General features: G+C 44.0%; 1 protein-coding gene across 7 annotated transcripts in view; it reads left to right on the forward strand.

The window, feature by feature from the left end:
• ANKS1A (ankyrin repeat and sterile alpha motif domain containing 1A) overlaps positions 1 to 19,478 on the forward strand; it is a 165,313-nt gene that overhangs the window by 79,457 nt on the left and 66,378 nt on the right. For all 7 annotated transcript variants that reach the window (XM_065913196.1, XM_065913199.1, XM_065913195.1 and 4 more), the window contains 6 exons: positions 530 to 605; positions 881 to 982; positions 1,084 to 1,185; positions 2,559 to 2,755; positions 6,218 to 6,310; positions 11,109 to 11,229. In XM_065913196.1, coding sequence (XP_065769268.1) covers positions 530 to 605; positions 881 to 982; positions 1,084 to 1,185; positions 2,559 to 2,755; positions 6,218 to 6,310; positions 11,109 to 11,229 — 691 coding nt within the window. The remainder of the gene's footprint in view (positions 1 to 529; positions 606 to 880; positions 983 to 1,083; positions 1,186 to 2,558; positions 2,756 to 6,217; positions 6,311 to 11,108; positions 11,230 to 19,478) is intronic.

Consider the following 19,478-nt stretch of genomic DNA (forward strand, 5'->3'; position numbering starts at 1 on the left):
GCCCTCTTGAAATTAGAAAGCTCTCGTTATCTTCCTCTACCTGTGCTCCCGCTGCCACCATTCGCACCTCCAAAGTCCCATCATCTTGGTGTTGCCGGCAGGACACAGCCTTCCCCTTTGCTGATAGCTTTCTCCCTCAGGACGGCCGTTCCTTAGGCTTGGCAGCCACCAGACCACAGTGGAAGTTACGGCGTTTTCACCCCCTTGTCCTTTTCTTCTCATCATTCCTTCCCCCCAGGAAGGTGGGGTTCTGAGGAGTGTCACCTGTGGGTGGCTCTGAGGGTGACCGTGCAGTTATTCATGTGTGGCCTCCTGGTGGCACATCAAACGCCCTCTACCAAGTGTGGGCCACGATTGTGGTTTTGGAATCCAGACCCGAAAAGTGGGAAAGATAATGACAGAGGACTTCGTGTGGTTTATTTTATTTTCCTGTCCCTTCTCGTCTGTGTCCCGTTTGTCATGTGAAGCCCCGCCAAACCTGAGTCACTGTCTGATGACATCCTGCTCTGCGCTCTCGTTTGCTTTCCAGACGGAGAAGGGCAGTGCTTTGCATGAGGCTGCTTTGTTTGGCAAGACCGATGTGGTGCAAATCCTGCTGGCTGCAGGTGAGAGGTCGGCAGTGCTCTTGTCTACACAGCATGCCAGGGTGGGGATCGCTGCCCCCAGGATCTCCAGAGGGGGATTTTTGCCTGCTGCCTTTGAACCCAATGTGTATATCTCCAGTGGTTGATTGCAAATGTACGAATTGTTCTTGAATAGCTGGATAAAATGGCTTTGGATGAAAATGTTGGTTGTGCCTCTTGGGAGCATTAAGTGTCCTGGAGTTTGACCCTCGCTTGAAAATCCTCACTCCCCTGGTCCACCTGGTGTGCCTTTCTAGGAATTGATGTCAACATAAAGGATAACCGTGGACTGACCGCACTGGACACCGTCCGGGAGCTGCCGTCTCAGAAGAGCCAGCAGATAGCGGCACTTATCGAAGGTATGAGTCCATCTCCCTGCCTGGCCGACCAGAGGACCAGCTGGGTGAACCAAGACATTGGTATTTGGTACAGCTTTTTTTTTTTTTGTCTTTCCATGTAGATCACATGACTGGAAAAAGAAGTGCAAAAGAGGTAGACAAAACCCTTACACCCCCGCCACCTCTCATCTCCAACCTGGACTCGATATCCCAGAAGTCTCAGGGTGAGTCAGCCCTTCTCTGCCTGCAGGGGGGTCTCAGCTCAAAAAAGGTTGAATATTGAACGTTCTTTGGCAGAATGGAAAAACCTTCATTTAAATTATAATTTGGGGGATTGGAAGTACTTAAATTCATATTCAAATTCATGTTTTTCCAGCTACTGTATGAAGCTTTCTTGGGCAAAGCTTAGGCCTTAACTATGGACGTCTTCTTTCACACTTTATTCTCTACTGTTAGAGTTGGCTCCGTGGGAGCTGTCCTGGGATGTGTGACAGACAGGATGATCTCAGGATGAACTCAAATCTCAGTAAAACCTTTTTTTAATCCCCCCAGCATACACTGTGGTACCTTGAATGTAGCTGTCCCACAGTAAATATTTAATGAGTGTCATCTGGTTGGTAGGTATATATGGCAGGTTTTAGTAATGTATCATTTGTCGAACAAATGTGGTCTGGGTACTCGCGTGGGCAGTCCAGCCTCTCTGTCTTTAGCCAGGATCCACCTCTTCAGATTGATTGAGCAGCCCTTTAGGATCCTAGGTCCGATGGATGAGAAAGACAGAACACAGGCTGACACCTCTCCCAGATGCATATCATAATGAGGAAGGCTAGAGAAACAGAGCAAAGCCACACACTAAAAAAGGAAAGATTTTTCAGAGGAGTGCAGGGATACAAGGGTTCAGGGCTTCCCAGCCTGTCTTTCCCGTGGAGTCCCTGTTCCCCTGCCCAGTCACATTGTTTTTCTTGACCTCATAATCTGCTGGTAATGGGATTAGTAGTTCACTAAGCTCTTAGCTTTCGAGGATATTACAGTTACAGTTTTGACTCTTTGCAAGTGACCCAGAGATCCCCTGTCTATAACCGGATCCCTGGTTACTTTGCAGACAGAGTCACACATTTGGATCTCAGGTACCCTGAGGTTTATAGCTACCTAGCAAGTGATTCTCACAGCCACATAGCATCCCCATCTCAGAGAGACTTCACCCTCCCCTGTTTTGCTTGAGCACATGGAGGTTCTTGTTAAGAACTTAAAGGAATTAGTAAAGTTTTTTCAGTTGTACTTTGCTAAATTTTCTGGTTTAAGTTCATGCTGTCATGGTATTGAGGTATTTCAGAATTTACAACAGTCTTGGGAGATGTCCTTCATTGATGTCAAATGTTCCATCTTGAACTAGAGAAAATTTTGTTCAGTTCTTAGAGTATATAGTGCAGATGAAACTCTGTATTTAGTCTTGTCCATAGAGAGAGCAGTAATTTATTTTCCCGCTCTGGGTTAAAGCTGGTCAAGTTCAGGTGACTGGAGGGGCTTTGGCTTGTTGCTGTGGTGGGAAGTCCGAGACTGTGCCCTCCTCTCACCGATTCTCTTGCCTTCTCTTTAGGTGACCTGGAGAAAGCAGTGACTGAACTGATCCTCGATTTTAACACCAGCACGGAAGAGGAGGGTCCCTATGAGGCGCTGTACAACGCTGTTTCCTGCCAGTCCCTGGACAGCACGGCCAGCGGACGCTCGTCTGACCGGGACTCTGTGAGCAGGGAGGCTGAGGCGGCCGGAGGGAAAGCTGCTGGAGTGAGGCCTGTATGTGGCCGGGGTTCTTCTGTCACCTCTGCTCTGCTGGGGAACAGGGGAAGGGGAGTGTGGCCCCCAGTGCCAGCGGCGTCTCAGAGGCCTGGTCTGCCTGCCGCCCCGTTCTCCTGGGGGTTCCCCCTCCGCCTGTCTCCCTCTTTGCTTAGTGTGGTCTAACTATGCAGATCATGTTGAGGGATAATTTTAGTTTTTTGGTTTCGGTATAACCTGTTGGCATCTTTCTGTTACTTAGTTGTCCTTAGAGCAAATTGAAGCATTTTATTTGTGTTAGGCTCAGCGCTGCTTCTGTGTTTGGGGTCTTTGCTATGTATTGTTTGTTTCTTTCCAGAGAGCAGGTCCATCGATGAAAGAGCTCACTAAATAACTTCCTGTCTGCCCTGAGTACATGTTGACCTTCCATTTGCCCTTGAAAAGTTATCCACTTGGATTTGGACAGAGTCTGTGTTCAGCAGGGTCATAGCCAGGCTTAAGCAGATGTGGATATGTTAGATATGCATTCCCATTTTTCTCATAGTTATAACCCTCCAGGCTTTGAAATGGTGGAAGGAGGACAATTCTGAATTTTTCCCTCAAAAGATCAACCTTCCCATCTGACTGACTTTTTCTCTAGTACTTGCTTCTCCTTCTAGCCTTGAACATTGTTCTGCAGACTCCTCACCCCCATTGTCTCCCCGGAGCTTTACTGTGAGTCTGGGCCTGAATCAGCGGTCCCATGGCCCTTCCTCTCTGCACTGGCAGCACCGCAGTTTGAGGTTTTGAGCATTGTGCTTCTCATAAACAGGCATTGCTGTAGCAGGATTCCAGTGATTGTCCCACCTTGGGGCATATTTTCAGGTATATATTACGTCTTCCTGTTGGGAGAGGCTGGCCCTTCCCTTTGGTGAGAATCTGGCTTATGACCATTTTGATGCTCCTTTGGCTGCCTGGTGATCCTTGGGCCTTTCATCAGTGCCGTAGGGATGGTCAGATGGTTTGGTGTTCTCTTTTTTAGACTTCTGACCCTGCCCCGTCCCAACATTTCCGTATGGATTTTGGAAAGGCCTTCCGACCTTGTGGCAGCACCCCCAGAGTGGGTGTTACTAGGGAGTGTGATAAACTCCTTGTCAGTGGCGACAGCGAGCATGTATGCCAGGCACCACTCACAAGGTGCTTCTGCAGACAGAGCTACTTTGCTTTTGTTTGTTTTCTCACTTCTCTCACTGTTAGGTACAAATAGGCCAATCCAACCTGTGGAGGAAGACGCTGCCATCTGAGGCACTTACCGGTGATGCCCATTAGAGGGAGCTGGGAGCTTTGCAAGAAGAGCACAGGGTTGCTGAGTCAGCTTTGACTGACCACGTTCCTGTGGGCTTAGCCACTGACTTAGATGGGCTCTTTGTTCATCCCACTCTAGGAATCTAGCCTCCCGTGGTCCTGCTGAGTAGAAACTGATGCATCCTGGGGTGCCTGCTCTGCCAGTTTCACTTGAGGATGTTGTGGCTGTGCTGCCTTCCTGGCCCTTAATAGTTAACTGTGGCCAAGGGACTGTTCCCTGCTTGTAAACACAGCGGATAGTTATGTATGAGTCAGCTTTGTAGTCCCAGGCCCCTCGGCCAAAGTTTTCATGGTAGAAAAGAGAGGCTCATGCTTTTCTTTCCTTCCAGGGTCCCTGGTGATCACCACTTCCATAGAAACCTTTCATACTGTTCTTTCTAGGCTTCTCTTGCCTTGAAAAGGCATCTAGGATGAGTCATTTTTTATTATGCTTCATTCTGGTTTTCCTGAGTTATTGTGTCCTTTGGTTGGATAACTAGTGAGATTATGCGCCTGCTCCTTTTGCCGTTCTCCTCCTTACAGGGTCACTGGGACCAGGTTTGTCCCTATGCTTCTGGAGCAAGAAGCGGGGGAAAGTGGACTTAGTGGGAAATTCGACCTAAATAGCTTTACTTGGCTTGACCACATTGGAGTTGTTGTCACTGGGCACCCATCTGGTGGCAGGGACTATGGGAATGACCAGATTATCAAGATATAATACCAGCCAGTAAAGTGTGTTTAACAGAGGGATCACAGATGCCGAGTGCTAACTGACACGGTGGCTCCTAAAACAGGAGAAGTGTCTTTCCTTGCAGGTTTCTTGGAGGCTGTCACTTAATTCAACATTCACCTCCACCCAGATATTTAGGAATACTCTTGTTCTAGCAACACAGTCAGCTAACCTACAAGCCAAGGACGGGGCCTTCAGGCCAGCTCCCTTTGCTGTAGGAACATGAACTCTCAGGAATGAATGGGACTTCGGGATAGGAAGACGCTGAGGATCGAGCAGGGTCAATGGCAGAACTCTCTTTGGCTTTCTTTCATCAAAGGTCGTTCAGTGTGTTCCTGAAACTGTTTACCGTGATCTTGATGATCCCTTCTTAAGTGAGTTTCTTGCTTGAGGATAGAGACTGGTGAACTGAGGCCCACAGACAGCTGCCTGTTTTTGTGAATAAAGTTGTATTTGGAACATAACCACACCCACTCATTTACATATCCTCTGTGGCTGCTTAGATGTTCCCTTGGCAGAGCTGACCACAAAGCCTAAAATAATTACTGTGTAGCCCTTTAAGAAAAAGCTGGCCAACCCTGTGAGGGCAGATAACTGACAACTCTTCCTTTTTTTAAATGGGCTGAGATAAAATAGGATTTTCATGTGCTAATGATACATAATAAGACTCACTGAAGGAAGTGACCAAGGATAAGAGACCAGTTCTGAGCTCTGCTAATAAATAGGAGTAGTATTAAGTTTGGTGGCTCAGATGGTGAAGAATTTGCCTATAATGTAGGTGACCTGGGTTTGAACCCTGGGGTAGAAAGACCCCCTGGAGAAAGGAATGGCGACCCTCTCCAGTATTCTCGCCTGGAGAATTCCATGGATGGAGGAGCCTGGTGGGCTACAGTCCATGTGGTTGCAGAGTCAGACATGACTGAGTGACTAGCACTTTCACTTTGAGCAGGAATTGATGTTTTTGTCCTAGGTGGCTTTCCTCATTATTTCCTTAGCAATTGTGGTTTGTTAGAACTCTGACAAATTGATTCTTTTGATTTACTGTTTCCTCTTCTCTAGTAGATTGGAAGTTGAGCCACCGGTTTTCCTAGACTGCAGTTTGTGTACTGGTATCATGAAGGACATTTTCTGATGAGGCAGTTGTGTGTCTGTAGTGCTGATATTTCTCAGTGTGGCCAAGGATGTGACAGACGTGTTTGTAATCTCTGCTATAAAGATGAAAGAAAAAAGCAATGGTAATTGAATTGTGTGTGTGTGTGTGTGTGTGTGTAGAGTTCTCCATCTGTTCAGATATTAAACCTTGAGTTTAGTCTGTCAGGGGAATTCTGTACATTATTCTTTTTTATTCCCAAAGGCTAAGATAAGAGTAAACCAAAAAAGTTAGGTTCTCAAAAAAAGAGATAGTAAATACTTATTTTTCTTTTTTACAGAGGGAACGTCCTCCACCTCCAGCAAAACCACCACCTGATGAAGAGGAAGAAGACCACATAGATAAGAAGTATTTTCCCTTGATAGCTTCTGAGGTAAAGAGTTGAGGGTTTATTCCCATCACTGAAATATGATTTTTTGCAAAGTGCATCCAGTGTGTACTTAAAGAAGACTTTGCTATCTCATTTTCTTTTCACCTCTTTGGATTAGTAAACTTCTGTTGTGTACATCAATAATCCAGAACAAGACCTTTCAAACTCACCCAAAAGTACTAAGCAAGGAATTTTACCAGGGCTGTCTAGCAGGCAGGCCAGCTATTGATCTACCATGCCACATGGAAAGCCAAACATGCACATTTTCTCCTGGCTCCATTAGGCTAAACAGTCTCTCTTTTGGTTTTTGTACCTGTGTTTTCTTTTCATACAAGTGTAGCATACCCCCCTAATCACTGTTCTCTGCACTGGGTCAGATTAGCAAACTTTAAAAAAAGAAAATGATTTGTTTATGACTGTACTGGGTCTTCACTGCTGTGCACGGGCCCCCAGTCGCAGCAAGCAGGGGCTCCCTTCTAGCTGCAGTGGGCGTGCTTCTCTCTGTAGTGGTTTCTCTTGTTTCAGAGCATGGACTCTAGGCACGTGGGCTTCAGTTGTAGTGGCTCATGGCTCTAGAGCACAGGCTTAGTTGCGTGGCATGTGGGATCGTCCCAGACCAGGGATTGTCCCATGCACGGCAGGTGGATTCTTTGCTACTGAGCCACCAAGGAAGGCCCAGATTAGCAAGCTTTGCTTCTGACCCAAAGGTCTTATTTCTGTTTTTGCATTTTCCCTCTTCATTTCACATGAAGAATCTTATACCAGGGGAAACATGGAAAATGTCATGAAAACTTAACTAGAGGAAAAATAGGAGTCAGGGGATAGGTAGGGGACATCAAAGGAGGCTATTTGAAAAGAATAGTTCACTTTTTAAACCAAAAAATGTTGTCATGGGTAAATAGTTCAATCTTCTAACTTAGGTATATGAAGAAAATCATATTTTCTTTAATCTTGCATCTTCCTAATGCTCCTTTAACACTTCCCACCATTCAGAGAATACATTTATTGTTTATTCAAAATATTATATAATTTCAATAGTCTTTTGTAGCTCATTCAGTGCCCTGTTGTTCTTTAACTTAAAAATCAGCTACCACAAATTAATCAATTAAATCTCATTACTTAGTCACCAGAAGTCAGAGTTAACTTTTTTTTTACTGCCGTGGACCATCCAGTGAGACAGGTTCTTTTATTTAATATAAACAGCTACAGCCATAAGGATGACTTCAGTTTAATAATGGGTATAAATACAAGGAAATCCTTTTAAGAATGTAAAAGTCAGTGTTGGAGGTAGGGGCTGATTTCCATGCTAGGTACAAATTCTGTCCTTATTTTTTTCTATCCCTTAGTTACAAAATACTTATTATCATGTCTTGATTAGGGGGTCTCTAGGATTACAGGCTCCAGGGTAATAACACATTGCCAGCAGATACACGTGCATGTGGTCAATCCCTATGTGTTTTTATGTAGAGGTTCGCTTTATCGCTCCCTTTTCACAAGGAGAAACCTAGCAATAATAGAGCATCCTCAGTCAGGGCTAGGTCTCTGTAAAGCCTGACGCTGCCTCTGTAATGAGGACTTGGAGTAAAATTTCTGGTGTCCAAGGATAAGGGGAAGACTCTTAAAGAAATGCTGGATGACCAGCACTTCTCTTCTCTCAGGACTTGCTAGGGCATACAGTTTGGCAATGATACTGTGTCAAGAAGTAGTAGGAAGAGAAATCTCCCTATAACTCTCCTGGATTGGAAACTGTGTCTGAGATACATATTCCAGTAGCCTGGAATTCTGGATCAGTTGGACCACCATAGTCAACATTTGGAAGACCCTGAGAACCCTGGCTTTGCTTCTGAAGTACATGAATCATGAAGTACATGATTATAAGTACATGAATACAGAGATGATGTGGTCTGGGTCATTATCCTTTTAATGATCCAGACAGATTCTGTTCACTGTAGTTTGAGTGGATAGATCGTCTCCAAAAGTGGACTTAAAAAAAAAATTTGGACTCTGGCCTTCACCATTTTCATTTCTTACACACTCAAAGCTTTGATACCCCAAACCTCATATCATAGGCGGCATGCACTCTGCCCTGGTGTTTGTCCCATTCCTGAAGTGTCAGATGATCCACAGATGCCTTTAAGAGAAACTGAGTGTACCTGGCTCCAGGAAAGCTGATCAGCGTAACGGCCTGATCATGAAACTGCCTTAAAAAAATCAAGCATACACACACACGTATATTCAGCCATTCAGATGCTCTCACCCCACCAGATGGGCTGCCGACTGCATTGGACTGATCAGTGTTTTCTCTCTGCTTGTGCTGAACGTTCAGGGGAAGCTGCAGCTGTTGTGGTGTCTCTTCCCAGAACGCTGCCCACACCTGGGTGGACCACCCCATGGTCACAGTCAGGTGGCGACTGGAAATGTCACTCTCCATAGAGCAGAGATTACATTTTTGTTTTTTGTGGGGGTTTTTTTTTTTTGCTTGTTTGTTTTGATTTATTGCAAGCCCTGGAAGAAAGGGGAAAAAAAGATTAAGGAGTAATTTAGTAAAAAGCGGAATCCTTTCTGTTGGAAATCAGTTACTGCCATATTCTCTGTGACACAGGGCTTCTTGAGTGGGAACTAGGGAGACTTGCAGAAAAGCAGTTTATTGCTCTTTCATGAGATTTTAATCCCATAGCTGGCAGAGGCCAGGACAGAGAAAAAGATCACACTACGATTGTGTGGGTGTGGGTCTGAGCAGGGGACCCTCATTAGATGTCTGAAGTGGGGAGAGGATTCCAAATTGAGTGGAGAAACAGTACTTCCCAGAAAAAAACAGAGGCCACCTCAGTCCAGAATCTGGAGGAGGGCTGGATTTTTTGGCCCTGACTCTGCTGGAAGCTTTCTGTGTAACCTTGAGCAAGTCCCGGGACCCCTCTGGGGACTGGGTTTTGTCATTCGCTGAAGGAATGAGCTGGAACCAGGCGCTCCCTAGCTGTGGCTGTTACGGTTCGGGCCCTCTAGCTCTGCCATTGCTGGTTCTCTGCCTCCGGCTCTCCTGCACAGGAGCCAGGCAGGGAGTGAATGCCGGTCCAGTGGTCTGATTTTCCAGATGGAAGTCATCAGCCCTGTCCTGCTTGGGAAGAAAGGATCTGATAGGCCAGGCACCAAGGCTGTCCAATACCTTGCAGAGAAGACCACCTGGGGCTGTGTGGGAGCTCTGACTGCATGTAGAACACTCACAGAATCAGCTTTCCAGGACTCTGCCTAAGTGATGGCCCTGGGTGTGTAAAGTTGCAAAACACAAATTCCTGTCTGTGAAGCCTCTGGTGTTGTAGACACTGTCTGAACTGCTTCATGGCCCCTGTTTGTTCCCTTAATTGTGTTCCTATGATGAGGCAAAAGGAATAAGTGATGCAGGCCCGTGGCTCCCTGTAATGAAATAGTTTTTAGCTGTCAGGTGGCCCTCAGTAAGTGGAGGTGCCTGCTGTGCTCAGCAGAATTTTGAAGAGACCATCACTGTATTTGGAGTGGCAGCCTTGTTAGCAGACAGGAGCTGCTGTCTCTCATTGAGTCTGAGGCTGCTAGAATCTGTTAGCTCATTAGGCTGTAACACTGTGAGCTATGCCTCCAAGAAGCCAAATCCTGATGAATCACAAACCTGATTTGTTTCCAGTGAGCCATGGGACATGTCAGTAAAGGTGGAGGTTTCTGGGTACGCCAGAACGCCTCATGTGTAGAGTCCCCTTGTTTGTGAGATGGACTTGTGAATCCCTCTCACCCCCTCCTTCATAATATATCCCTTGTTCCAGCCAAACTCCTCAATCAGAGATTTTGTGCTTTGGTTTGGCTTTTGTAATAGCCAGTATTATATTTAATTTGCCTATGAAACACATTGGATTCTTTGGACCAATGAGCCAGAATTATCCTCTCTAGCAAGGATCTCCATCCTCTCTCTCAGGGTGACTGTAGCATGAACCGTCGTGTTTCTGGCTTGTGTCAAGACGCTTGGCTCCTCCGGTACCGAGACTGGCTGTGGCCACAGGCCCCCAGCTGACTCAAGCCGGTTGGCAGATGTCGGGGCCAGCTTTGGCCAGTCATTTCATCAGAGACACTTGGCTGCCTGGATTAGGGGTTTCTCAGGCGACAGAGCTGCTTTTTCTCCACTGAAATTCATCCTTGCCTGTCTTCAGAACAGAGATTGGTAGAATTGATTTAAGATTGTGTACTCCTAAGTGTGGTAGGAAGCCAGCTTTGGGAAAATCCTCATCTATAACCCTGGGGCCTATGAAGAAGGGCTCACAGAAATAGAGGATTTACAGACAGCTTTGTTCTTAGTAAATGTATGTCAGTCAGGGTTAGTTAGAAATCATTTTGATCCCCTCTTGAGAAGAGGGGAAGGATTCCAGCCTTTGGGGTACTGTGTGAATGTATTAAATATTAGAAAAGAAACATGGAGAGAGAAGGTCTTATGATGCATGGTGACTAAAAACCACTCGGAAGGTGTTATCCACAGAAAAGAGATCATGCAGAAAGGGGCGAGGCAGGGGAGGGGAGGATCTTGGGCTTTATTTATGGCATTTTGAAGGATGAAATGAGGGAAGGAAAGGGAAGTGTTTTAATCAAAGGCCATTGAGATTTGAGGCCCAGATGTGTAGCCAGGAGAGCAGTTGTAATTCCCTGTGACACTTGACTTATTTACCTTCTCTTCCCCTCCTCTCTTCCTCTCTGAAGAAAAAGGAGCCGATAATCTCAAATTTGTTTGACATAACCCATCTGGGTGTTAGCCCCCCGCCTGAGAGGCACGTGCTTTATCTCTCAGGTCTTGTCCATGAGACCCTGGATTCAGGGGAGTGCAGCCAAGGAGGAGGAGGAGCACCCTTATGAGCTGCTGCTGACAGCAGAGACGAAGAAGCTGGTGTCTGTGGATGGAAAGACAACAGGTAGAGCCCCCACCCCCGCCCCGGCAGAAACAGCTCCAGAAGGGCAGAAGGAGATGATGGTGCTCCTTGGGCTGGGGGAGTTGGGTTTCAGGGCATTCTGCATGGTGGGTGTATTACGGCCTTTCATTTTCAATACCCTGGACTGGAGTGGCCTGTCACCTTTGAGTGTGTGAAGCAAGGACAAGGTCAGGGCGGACTAGGTGAGTGCCGAGGGAGGGGGGCTGGCAGCCTTGTGGCCCATATTGATTTGGGGTCTCAAATCACAAACCCTCAAGTTCCTGCGGTGGAAGAACAAGCCCAACAAGTCGTTCCCCTTGGGTTGAGGCTGACAGCACAGACTCCGCTTTGAGGCTTGACCTCAGAGCGAGCCGCTCCTGGGGAGGGGCCCGTGATTGGCTGCCACCCGGTAACTGGAGTGCTCAGTCGCCTTGGCCTACTTTCATCGCCTCTGTGAAACCCAGCTTCCTCTCTGAGGGGTGAGGGCTGCGGGACTGAGAACCGGCCAGGCGGTGTGCTTGCGGTCCACACCAGGGTGAGCCCCACTGGAGCGTTCGTGACGGCCTCTGTCTGCTGAGGAAGAACAAGAAGGGTGGTGCAGTTCCCACTGCAGGTGAAGGCACCCCCACGGCCTCTCCCAGCTCCCCATAGCCCGCCAGCCTGGGCCCCTCACAGGTGCTGTTAGTGCCTCCTTCCATCCTCTGACAGCCCAGGGTGCAGGTAAGAGCTGGGGACGCAGTGGTGTCTTTGAAAGTACCCTCTACGAAGCGTGTCAGGGTAGCGGTGGCTAAGAGAACGTGTGTGGATGTGTCTGATACTGCAGAACTTATTTTTAACAGTCCTGTGTAAAAGGTTTCTCCTTAAGGGCGTAAAGTTTGTGGTTATTTTCGTAGTAGTTTTGTTCCGATTTGTTTTTATGGTTTCTATTTGGAGCTTTTTTTAAAAAAAAGTTATTCAGAAACAGTAAAATTCAGCCTTTTATATACAGTTTTGTGAGTTTTGGCAAATAGAGTGGTTTGACTGCTGCCACCACAATTAAGATAAAGCATGGTTTCCTCACCAGAAGGTTCTTCTGTGTCCCTTTGTTGTCAGTCCTGCCCCTCCTTTACAGTCTCGGCTCCAATGTCTGTCCCTACGATTTTTGTCTTTTCCAGAACATTTTATAAATGGAATCTTGTAGTATATACGTAAAAGGGTTTCCAGACCCAGTTCCTGTGTGTGTGTGTGTAGGTGTGTAGGCTTCCCACACCAGTAAGCAATTCTCCAATATCACTGGGGTCTCTGAGACTCCAACTTGATTCTGACACTGTCTACCCAGGGCTAGAAGCAGATTCCACCATACAGGGCTCAGTCCCATGAGACTGCCCTCCACTTTAGATGCCAATCACAAGCCCGGGTCTGTGCCTCTGACTCACCGGCTACTACACTAGAGGCTCCAGTGACCCCTCCAGCTCAGGATGCCAGTTCCAAGTCCAGGTCGTTACCTGGACTTCTCACTGACTGGCTATAAATCAAAGATTAAATGCCTCATGCCTCACAGAACTAAGGACAACCCATATACTCACCAGATTACCGATTTATCATAAAAGGATATTAAAGGATACAAAGCAACCGCCACATGAAGGGATATGTGGGGCAAGGTCCCGGTGAGCAGAGCTTCTGTCCTCCTCGAGTTGGAGCCTGACCTGGTGGCATGCAGAAGTGTTCTGGTTTCCCTAGCATGGAAGCTATTGGAAAAACTGGGACTGACCAAAAAGCTGTCTTTTTTGGTTTTAATGGAGGCTTCATTGCCCAGTCATGATTAACTGAATCATCCTCCAATGGCATTGATTCAACCTCAGACCCCTTCTCCCTTCCTCAGGAAATCAGGGGATGGGACCAAATGTTCAACCCTCTAATCACATGAGTGGTTCCCCTGGCAACCATCCCCCACCCTGGGAAAGGATCCAGAAGTCACCTTCATTAATATCTTAGTCAGAAAATTTCTTTTGTTTTGGAAGATATGAGCCAGGAACTATGAATAAAGGCCAAATATAATTGAGAAATATATTTTGGTCATCTGAATGACCAAGTATATATTTCCTCTAAATCACAATATTCCAGTACCCTTTTGAGTCTGGCCCTTTGACTTACTGTAATTCACTGGGACTCATCCTTGTTGTTGCATGTATTAGTAATCTGTTCCTTTTCATTTCTGAGTAGTATTCCATTGAATGGATGTACCACAATTTATCCATTTTCTAGTTGAGGGCCATTTGGGCCATTTTCAGTTTTTGGCAGTTGCAAATAAAGCTACTGTAAACATTTGCATACAGGCATTTCTGTGAACATAGTTTTCATTTCTCTGAGGTGAACACTAGAAATGAAACTGCTGGGTGCTTTATAAATATAGCTTAAGTTTATAAGGAAATGCCAAACCATTTTCCAGAATGGTTCTACCATTTTATGTCCTATCAGAGTTACAATTGCTATGTATGTTCCCTGGCATTTAATATTGTCAGTTTTTAAAAATTTTAATCATTCAAATAGGTATGTAGTGATATTTCACTCTGGTTTTAATTTACATTTCCCTGGTGACTAATGGTATTGAACATCTATTAATGAGATTCTTTGGCATCCTTGGATCTAATGAATGGTCTGTTTGGATCTTTTGCTCATTAAAAAAAGTTAGGTTGTTTCTTAATGAGTTGTAAGGGTTTTTTTTTTATGTATTTTGGATTTTAGTTCTTTATTAGATATATTATTTTCTCCTAGTCTGTAATTTGTCTTTTTATCCCCTTAACAGTGTCTTTTGAAGAACGAAAGTTTCTTGATTTTGATAAAATTCAGTTTACCCTTTTTTTTTTAAATGGATAAAGTCACTAATGTTTTTTCCCCATATTTTCTTCTAGGAATGTTACAGCTTTTGGTATACATTTAAACCTAGGATTTATTTTTTTTCTTCACATTTTTTGACTGAAGTACAGTTGATTTACAATGTTGTGTCAGTCTTTGCTGTAAGCAGAGTGACTTAGTTATATACATATATGCATTCTTTTAATGTAAGAATATTGTGGTTTATCACAGGATGCTGAGTATAGTTCCCTGAGGTGTACATTAGGACCTTGTTGTTTATCCATTCTAAATGTAATAGTTTGCATCTGTGTACCCCAAACTCCTAGTCACTCCCTTGCCTCCCCTGCTCCCTCTTGGCAACTGCAAGTCTGTTCTGTAGGTCCATGAGTCTCTTTCTGTTTCATAGGTTCATTTGTGCCGTATTTTAGATTCCACATACAAGTAATGTGGGCTTCCCTTGATGGCTCAGTGATAGAATCTTCCTGCCAATGCAGAGACTCAGGTTCAATCCCTGGGTCGGGGAGATTCCCTGGAGAAGGAAATGGCAACCCACTCCAGGATTCTTGCCTGGAAAGTCCCATGGACAGAGGAGACTGGTGGGCTATAGCCCATGGGGTCACAAAAGAGTTGGACATGACTTAGTGACTAAACAACAACAACCTAAGTGATGTATGATATTTGTCTTTCTCTTTCTGACTTATTTCACTTAGTATGAGCATCTTTAGTTGCACCCATGTTGCTGCAGATGGTATTATTCTTCTTTTTATGGCTGAGTAGTATTCCATTGTATATACATACCAGGTCTTTATCCATTCATCTGGCAATGGACATTTAGGTTATTTCCATGTTTTGACTATTGTGAATAGTGCTGCAGAGTGGGTGGAGCACTGACACCTGCTCTAGTTGTTTAGTAATAAATCATACTGAAATTTAACCCTTAAAGAATTGAATGCTCTGTTTGAAAAGGGTGTTTTGGTTTTTTTTTTTTTTTTCAAATTTATTTTTTAAGTTTTTGGCCGCAAGGCATGTGGAATCTTAGTTCCCTGATCAGGGATTAAACCAGCAACCTCTGCCTTGGAAACACAAAGTCATAACCACTGGACCACCAGAAAAGTCCCCTGAAAGGAGTTCTTAGTGAGGGAAGAATCTTTAGCATCATGGAGGAATGAGATTCTAATTCTTTCTTTCAAAGGTCTGACCTGGAACCACTGTAAGGTCAGCTGACTCAACCTTTGAAAGGAAGGAAAGGGGAAAATCAGATGAACTTTGTAAATGGGGCCAAGTGACCTTGACCGGAAATTTCTGTCCTCAGGTCAAGAAATCTCTAGGTTCAGGAGAGGGCTACTCAGGAGGACTTCTGACCTCACATCTCATGCTCCTTTGTTTTGGTTTCTTCCAGCTCTGCCATACTGGGCTGTTGAGAGTGGGCGGTGCTGGAAGCAGATTTAATTGAACCGCAGCATGAGAAGTGTGCCTGCCTCCAGGCAAGCTGCTTAGATCACTCAAAGAGCTTTCAGACAAAGGAGTGGAGACATTAAATATGAAAATAGGCTCTGCCAATTTCTCAGTAGCCTGGAAGAAACGCTTGCTAGGATTGGTCACAGTGAGGCAAGTCAGCAGATGATGTCGTGCATTAGTACATATTAAATTTTGCCTGCTTTTCCACTTATGTCATTATCTTAGGCAGCTTTTATGAATTAATTCATCAGTTTTCAAAAAGGCTGTGTTAATGAGACTACCAGAGCTTTCAGCTCCTCCTTTGTAATACTAGAAACTATAATGTGAGGGGTGAGGTAGGAGTTATTTTTAATTACATTATAAAATTACATTCATTTTAGCTTACTTGAAGGAAAAATTTCAAACAATACAAAAGTGAATACAAATAAAATGCCCAGATTTTTCTCACCTCTCTACTACTCACAGTTACCAGAGATGACCATAGTTTGAAAGTATGTTGTTTTTTACTTCAGGCCATGTGCTATTGTTATATAAAAGTGATCATATGAAATTGCTTTGTTTGTTTTTAACCTAAAATAGGATTATATTTTACAAACTATTTTGTAAACTTTTTTAAAATTTGTTCATAGATTATAAATAAATTTTGTCACAGTTCTAAAAGTCTACCTTATTCTTTTAAAATTGTTAAACAGCCCATAATTCATTTTTAAAAATGTTTCATTTTATTTAGAAATTCATCATATGTATATATTTGGCTATACCTAGTCTTAGTTGCAACATGGGAACTCCTAGTTGCAGTGTGTGGGATCCAGTTTGCCAACCAGGGACTCAGCCTGGGCCCCCCACGTTAGGAACATGGAGTCCCAGCCACTGGACCACCAGAGAAGTCCTTCCGAAACTCGCTTTTCTATTCGCTAACTGATGGATGTTTAAGTTGTCTTCAGTATTACTTCTCTGTTATAAATTATGCTGCTGTGAACATTCCATGCAGACATTCTTACATGCTTACAAGTGTGTTTCTCTAAAAGACATTGACAGAAAGTAGAATGAGCAGGTCAGAATGTAGATGCATGTCTGGATTTGCTGGTGGAGCCACTGGGCCCTTCCTTAACGGTGAATGAGTGCGTTTTTTCCCCTATACCTTTGCCAACACAGAGTATTACCACTTTTCAGTGCTTTTCCCCATAGTAAGCAAAGAGAGTGACTTTTGAATTTGGCATTTCCCTGATCCAGTGAAACTGAGCAGCTTATCTTATTGATTAGTATTATATGTTTAGTCTGTGAGTTGCCTATCTTTTTTCTCTTCTATCATTTTCCAACTTAGAAATTAATGGTAGTGGAAATATTTTGTTTAAGCACTGATAATATTTGGCCAAAGTGGTACTCAGCATAAAGTTTTTCTTCTTAAATTCATTTGTTAAAAACAAGAAAAACTAAAACTTAAGCAGGAGACAGTTTCAGAGAGCAATTAATAAAGATAAAACAGATACAACAGGTCACCTACTTTATGGTATGCATTTACACTTCAGTTAAACACAGAAAGAAAGAAAGGAAAGCAGAAATGAAATTTTAAAAACAAAGCAAAAAGCAATAGGTTTGATAATTAGAATGAAATCTTGTCTGTTTTTTAAAATGTCTCAACATTTCTGATCAAGAAAAGGGGAACACAACGTTTAGGAATAATATAAGAAATAGATATAACCACAAATTCAGAGATTTTAAAAATTAATAGAAAGAGAATTAATAGGAATAGATTTTATTTGGCTAGAGTTGCTCCCGTCCTCCTGGAAAGAGTTGTCTGGGTGAGTTACTGATTGATCACGATGACTAGTTGAGGAGGGGTTCGTACTGGCATTTGGTGCCCAGTGACCAGGAATGCTAAGCATGCAGGACAAACCTTCACAGTGAAGAATCTCCAGAAATGCCAGTTGTGTCTGTAGAAATGACAAAAACTGACAGAAGGAGAAAACTTTAATAGATCCATGAAGTGGAAAGCCCATCCTCCCTCCCCAATAAAGGCACTAGACTCAGATGGTTTTATGACGGTTTTATCCAACTAGATATTCCTCTGTTATTTCAGTTGTTTCAAATGTAGACAAAGTCTTCTGAAATCTTTATACAGGATTGTCTCAGCAGAACGATGCTTCCTGTTTCGTTTAGCACAGTCACTTATTTCTCTGTAGTGTTTAACTCTTTGCCCGCTGAACACTGGGGGCATGCTCCTGCTCAGAGAAACAGTGGTCAAGTTTGTTAGCAAATGGGAAAGTAGCCAGGACCTCTGAAAGTCATCGTTCTCTGTGGTGCTTTTCTGCAGCATCCACTAATAGTGTTTCAGTCCAGGTGAAGTGGTTACTTAGCTTAGGACAGTGATGCACGATTATCAGAAGACCGTAATACATGGCTAGTCCTTGGCACATGCTACACCTCTGAAGTCTTAAGATGCAATTAAGTCATTCCTCCTGAGAGCTGTGCATTTTGGCCTGTGTGAAGTTCGTGAAGATCTTAATCTTTTTGAAGGGGAGGAAAAATGTTATTTTAGCTTCTCTCTCAACTCCCACATCCAAAGTGCTGCCAGTTTCCGAGCCTTTGGGGAAGGCTTTGGGGAAGTCTATAGCGTGAAGTCTGGACTTTCCTTTTGGCAGCTTGGGATTGAGTTTTGTCGGGTGTGCTTTCATTCACACACCTTTTAGTAGAAGGCCCACTCTTAGTTTAGTAAGACTGTGGGAAGAAGATGTAAGTAAGTACCTGTATTCAATCAGCCATCTTAACATGGAAGTCCAGGCCAGCTTTTCTTGGTAGATTATAAGGAGTAAATTTGGGTGCTTTTCCCAAAGGCAAAAATTGTAAATGAGGGGGTGTAACAGTTTAGCCTCATTTTCAGCAGCTTCCTCTTCTCTCACCCCTTCCGTCAGAGGATCCCTACTGTATCTTTTCAATTTATATTTCTGCGTTGGAGCAGTTTACTTTTCTTTCCATTATGGAATAAGTTCGAGCTTTGTAAGCTATGCATCTGTATTTTCTTCCACCGAATGTATCAACAGCCATTTATATACATATGTATACATGAGACATATGTAAAATAATCATAAAAGGTCAAAATATGTTAAAGTGGTATAAAAGTAGCTTCAGAGTTCAAAAAGGGATTAATTATGTCATTGTAAGAGATCAGAGATGGCTTTATGAAGGAAGTGCATTTGAGCTGAACCCCCAAATAGAGAATTCTACTTGATGAGCAGAAGTGAGAAGAAAGAGGGCCTTTCCAAGCAGAGGACATGGCATCAGTAACAGTAAGATGGTGGGAGACGATAGCATATTTGGAGAATGGTAAATAATCCAGTGTGATTGGAACAAGGACTGGCCATAGAATATTGGATCTCAGATGGCGGTCTTTATTCTACTCAGACAGTGGAGTATTGTTGAAGCTTTTTGAATGAGGTGACAGGATAGAAGCCACTTTAAGAACAGTCGTCACTCGGTGTCCTCAGCGCATTTGTTCCTGGATATCCCCCCCCCGCCCTCCCTCCCCCCATAGCAAGATCCCTGGACACTCAAGTGCTTATATAAAATGGCATAGTTTTTTGTATATAAGCTCCATGTAGCTTCCCAGATACTTTAAATCATTTGAATTACTTCTGATTCCTGATACAATGTAAATACTGGTAAGTAGTTGCTGGCCCATGGTAAATTGAAATTTTGCTTTTTGGAACTTTCTGGAATTTGTTTTTTTTTTCTTTCTGAGTATTTTAGATCTGTGACTGGTTGAATCCACCATTGCAGAATTCATGGATATGGAGGGCTGAGTATATGTGTAATTGTAGAATCTTGAAGTGTGGTTGGGAGAGACTGGAGTTAGGGATACCTTGAAATCTAGAGAGCTCAAGGAATTCTTAAAGGAAATTAGAGCTCAGACCAGGGGGATGATAGGAAGTGACTGGAAGGAGAACATGGATAGCAGAGGT

This window comes from Muntiacus reevesi, chromosome 20 (assembly GCF_963930625.1).
Source record: "Muntiacus reevesi chromosome 20, mMunRee1.1, whole genome shotgun sequence".
Classification (NCBI taxonomy): domain Eukaryota; kingdom Metazoa; phylum Chordata; class Mammalia; order Artiodactyla; family Cervidae; genus Muntiacus; species Muntiacus reevesi.